The following is a 5,094-nucleotide window of genomic DNA, read 5'->3' as shown; positions in this document are numbered from 1 at the left end:
ACACATAATGCTGCGCTGCAGTGCCCCTTCAGTTTGTCCCTCGCACCTGACCTTTAGAAAAAGTGAAAGGTACTCTGAGGTGAGAGGTCAAGGAAATGGCAGGATGGAGTTTCAGAGCCATACATCAATTAAACTGTCAGTCATAAAGCACGAACAATGCAAAACCACCCACCCCATGAGTCAGAAGTAAACAGGGCTGGGTTTCCCAAAAGCATCGTCAAACAAAGATCATCTTTAAATGGTAGAGCGAGTATTACACTGAACACTCTCTCTCTTACTTAAGATGATCTTAACATTATAATGATTTTGGGAAACAAGACTGTTCAGTGAACATGTTTGAAAAAGTTGGGTGTGGTGTAATGTGAGTATATACACGATACAGGATGATGGATCAAATGCAGCACCAGCTGGAGCAGAGAGACAAACCTCAAATCTCAACACTCTCACAAAATAAATGCAATGGAGTCTGGGAATGGTAAGTTATCAATTAGACTTTTAAATAGTACAATATTTTATGGGGCTGCAGATAAGAACAGAATGGTCATGTACATTTTAGGACACTGTTACAAAAATCTTTTTTTACACTAAACTTTCTTAAACATTAAGAATTCTAAGTATTTATATAGGAATCTTTTTTTTGTTTGATGAATTCAGTCACTCAGAATAGTTTGGTTTAGCAGGCAGAATTGCAATATCTACATTTGTACAATTGCAACCATAAAAGCAAACATTTTATTTTATTGCAGAAGGGTCATGTTATTTTAAGTACATTTTAACAATTGCAACTTACATCATCAAATGCTGTCTTTACAATCAAATCACATGATTCTTCAGACATCAGCAGTTTTTCCTTAGTAATTCTTTTAATACAAATACTGAAAATGTAGATCAAAACTCACAGATATCATAAAATGTCTTTTTATTTTAGCACTGGCTTCTTGTTCTCAAAGCAAAATATAACAGAACAATTCCAAAGAGCCATGTGTCATTTACTGCTAAAAGAATATAAAAGGTTTTTTCAAAACCTGAAATATTTAATGCCATGTTTAACAGCAGTATGCTTGCGGTGATTATTTTAACATTTGCATGACATGTTTTTTAGCAAAATTCCGTCTTTTTACAAAACTAAAAAGCTATCACCAGATCATTGTTGTTAGCCAATACAGATAGAGAATTCTCTCACTAACAGTTATAATCAGACGTTTTCAGATATCAGTATATATGGAGACTATAGAATCATTACAATTTCTGTGAAAAAATACATCCATCAAAGTTATGGGTGCCTTCTGCCATTAATAAGGGGAACTGGGAAGACTTACAAAAGGCATTGCTGAATTATTTCCAAATTATAAATGGCCATGTAACTTCTCCTTCAACAGTGCAGATGAAGAAAATGAATGATAGTGAACTGAGGATTGTTCTGGTTGGAAAGACTGGAGTGGGAAAGAGTGCTGTAGGGAACACTCTCCTGGGGGGAGAGGTATTCAAGTCTGAGTTATCGGGTATCTCAGTGACTCCAGCTTGTCAAAAAGTGATCAGGAACATCAGTGGTAGGAGTGTTGCCATCATCGACACACCAGGACTTTATGACACCCAATTTTCAAATGAAGAAATTGCGGAAAAGATCAAGTATTGCATGTCCCTCTGTGCACCAGGCCCTCATGTGTTCTTGGTGATTATTCAGCTGGGCAGATTCACTAATGAAGAAATTGAGACTGTAAAGCTCATCAAGATGATTTTTGGTGAAGACTCTTCACAATACACCATGGTGATCTTCACCCATGGAGACAAGCTGAAGAAAAGCAGGAAAAGTATTCATGAATTTCTTTGTGAGAGTCCTAATCTGATGCAGTTGATCCAAACCACCAGTAGACGATACAGTGTCTTAGAAAATACTGAAAAAGATCCGATGCAGGTTAAAATGGTGTTTGAGCAGATCGAACAGCTGGTTACTGGAAATGGTGCACAGCACTACACAAATGAAATGCTGCTGAGGGTTGAGAAAGCAATTCAAGAGGAGAAATTAAGACTTCAAACAAAAAAGCCAATGAATGAAGCTGAGGCAAGAATAAAAGCAGAAAGAAACAATGAATTCCTTAACGCAGCCATTTCTGGAGTTTGGGACAGCATAGCAGAAATACAAAGAATCTGCAGAGTACAGTAATATATTAATAAAAATGATGCCTAAAGTGGAATGGAAATTCGGAATTATGGCTAAATAAAATTTAAGAACAGGTAGTCACAAGTGTGTGAACATGGTTAAATATTAATGAAGAGGAAGAAGTTTGGCAACACATTTTGCTATTGTATAATTACAATTAATCTTTTGATTAGCTTTTGATGTTACCTGTTCTTTTCAGAATTGCTTAATAGAAAATACTTTTAAGTCTAAAACCTAAAGTGAATTATCTTTTAGCTCCTATTTTGTATATAGTTTTATATTCTATTTTATAATCAGTTTGTCAAAAGGTTCAATCATAAAATGGAACATAAGTGGATTTTTCTTTGCTTGAATACAAGGAAATTGTTTGCGTATGATTTCAAAAGAGATATAAAGAACTGTTTAAAAGTAATAACCTGGAACAAATGAGCTATTGAGAACAATTCTTTCCAGGAGCAAAGGATCCACTGAGATTGGTGTTGGTGGGACTTCAGGGTGTGGGGACGAGTGCAGCAAGAAACGCCATCCTGGGCTGAGCAGAGTTTCAGTCTGACCTCAGCTCCAGCTCCCTGACGTTACAGAGTAAACGCGCTGACGGCCAGGTGTGTGGGGGGCAGGTGGCAGTTGTGGACACCCCAGGCCTTTTCAACAGCGTGCTCGCAGATATACAGATGAAGAGAGAGCTGGAGAGCGCCATGACTCTGTGTGCTCCTGGACCCCACACCTTTCTCCTCGTCATCCAGCTTGGGCGTTTCACAGAGCAAGAGAGGGGTGTGATGGAAAAGCTGAATGAATTGTTGCATTCAAATGTAAATCTGTACACTTTGGTGCTCTTTACATATGGAGACAAGCTTAAGAGTAAAACAATAGATCAGTTTGTCCAAGAGGACAAGATTCTACTGAAACTCATTGACAGTTGTTCAGGATTGTACCATGTCTTAGATAATACCGACAATGAAAGTAAAGCACAAGTCTCTGAGCTCTTGGATAAGATTGACAGTGAGATAAAGAGAAGAGAAGGGAAAACCTTTTATGTTAGGACGCTGAAAAATGTGAACATCACAAGAGTCTTTGGTGTTCTCATCCCTGTTGTACTGATCTTAGGAGGTGTACCTTTGTTGGCTTGTATTTGGAGGAATGTACAAGCAAAGAGAACAGAGAGTCTCATTAATGAGATGACTCAGGTAACTCTAAAGACAATTGACCAATCTAAGAAAGTTGTAGAGGCAGTTGTAGACCAACCTGAGAACATTCTACAGACAGTCCTGGACAAACCTGAAGAGGTTTTGGAGACAAGTACATCACTCTGGGAAAGGCTTATGGGTTTAATGGACCATAAAAGATTACTGATTCCCTCAGCTATGAGTTTAGTGGCAGGCATGTGGATCTTGAAAAGAATACTGAAATAGCTCCTGAAATGAGACACAATGCCCGAGGATGCACAACTGATGTTGATCACACTAGAAACTACACTTATATGTGTTCATCAAGAGGGTAGATGTTATTCATATCTCGGTATGTGTTTTAGCAGAAGACCTCTGGGTTTTCCTTAATAGTACACTATTTCTTAATGAAATGTTATAGATTTCAAGTGCAATAAAGTACATTTTAATTTGTAATCTCTTTAAACACTTTTACACAATTGTTTATATAATATTTAAATGATACATTTCCTATATGATTTGACACTGGTGAGTTATGATTTACATTTTTATGGTTACTATTACAACAATTATTCTACTCATATTTAGTGAAATAAAGTTCATTCAAGATGTGTTTTTGTGTCAAAATGCATTTTCAGTCATTTTTACTAATAATCTATCACAGACATGCAATCAGAACAATTTTCAGTGAACTTCAGTATTTCAGTATTTTATTAATTGGTATTATGTAGTAAATCTAACATTTTGGGATTACGTTAAATAGACTAGAGTGCCAAAACCACAACATAAACACTTGTTCACATAAAAAATCCAGTCCACATATTCACAATGAGTAAGTCATGGCTCCAGATTTTAAAATACACATTGTGCATCCATACAAGTGTGATGATAACATCTCCACTGTTTTTTATAGTGTATGAACAACAGAGTCCATATGAAGAGATCAGGATTGTTCTGTTAGGGAAGACTGGTGTTGGAAAAAGTGCCGCTGGAAACACCCTTCTGGGAGAAGAGGCCTTCGAATCCAAAATATCGGCATCATCTGTGACGCAGGATTGCTGGAAGGTCACCAGAAAAGTAAATGGGAAGAAAGTTGCTATTATTGACACCCCAGGCCTTTTTGACCCAAGTCTTATCCTAGAGGAGGCAGTCAATCGGATCAAACTGTGTGTCCCTCTCTCTGCCCCTGGCCCACATGCCTTCCTGCTTGTGGTTCAGCCAGGAAGGTTCACCCAGGAAGACAGACAAGCTGTCGAGATCTTTCTGAAGATCTTCGGGGAAGGTGCCAGAAACTACAGTGTGGTTCTGTTCACCCACGGAGACAAGCTTGGGAAGAAAAATATTCAAGAATTTGTTAGTGAGTGCCCAGATCTGGTGAGAGTCCTTAAGCAGATCAACAACCAACACCACGTTTTCAACAATGAGTCCAAGGAGGCCACTCAGGTGGATGAACTCCTGAAGAAGATCAGCCTGATGGTGGCCAGGAACGGAGGGAGATGGTACACAAACCAAATGCTGGAGATGGCCGAGCGGGCCATAGAGGAGGAAACCCGCCGGCTCCTGAAGGAACGCGAAGATCAGAGCGGTAGACTGAGGGAGTCTCTGAGGCAGGAAGCTTTGCTCGAAGCCCAAAAGGACCTGTTGTGTCTGCGAGAGAAAGAGGCTCGAGAGCAGGCCGAGAAGAATAACAAATATATCACCATCATTGCTCAGATCTTGTGGGAAATCTTTGAAAAATTCATCATAAAGAAATTAGAAAATAAATCTTGA

The 5,094-nt window shown here is 38.6% G+C and overlaps 2 protein-coding genes across 2 annotated transcripts; both read left to right on the top strand.

The window, feature by feature from the left end:
• The first annotated feature begins 219 nt into the window (after positions 1-219).
• On the top strand, positions 220-2,164 carry LOC118242211 (GTPase IMAP family member 7). The gene is made up of 2 exons (XM_035531586.1): positions 220-230; positions 1,366-2,164. Exon 2 carries the CDS (start codon positions 1,385-1,387, stop codon positions 2,162-2,164), a length of 780 nt encoding a protein of 259 aa, XP_035387479.1. The 5' UTR covers positions 220-230; positions 1,366-1,384.
• Positions 2,165-2,832: 668 nt separating this feature from the next.
• LOC113588322 (GTPase IMAP family member 7-like) lies at positions 2,833-5,094 on the top strand. Its single transcript, XM_035531585.1, has 2 exons — positions 2,833-3,160; positions 4,238-5,094. Exons 1-2 carry the CDS (start codon positions 2,833-2,835, stop codon positions 5,092-5,094), a joined length of 1,185 nt encoding a protein of 394 aa, XP_035387478.1.

Source organism: Electrophorus electricus, chromosome 11 (assembly GCF_013358815.1).
Source record: "Electrophorus electricus isolate fEleEle1 chromosome 11, fEleEle1.pri, whole genome shotgun sequence".
In the NCBI taxonomy this organism is placed as follows: Eukaryota; Metazoa; Chordata; class Actinopteri; order Gymnotiformes; family Gymnotidae; genus Electrophorus; species Electrophorus electricus.
The sequence above is the reverse complement of the archived record's forward strand: the minus strand, read 5'-3'. Positions and strand labels throughout refer to the sequence as shown.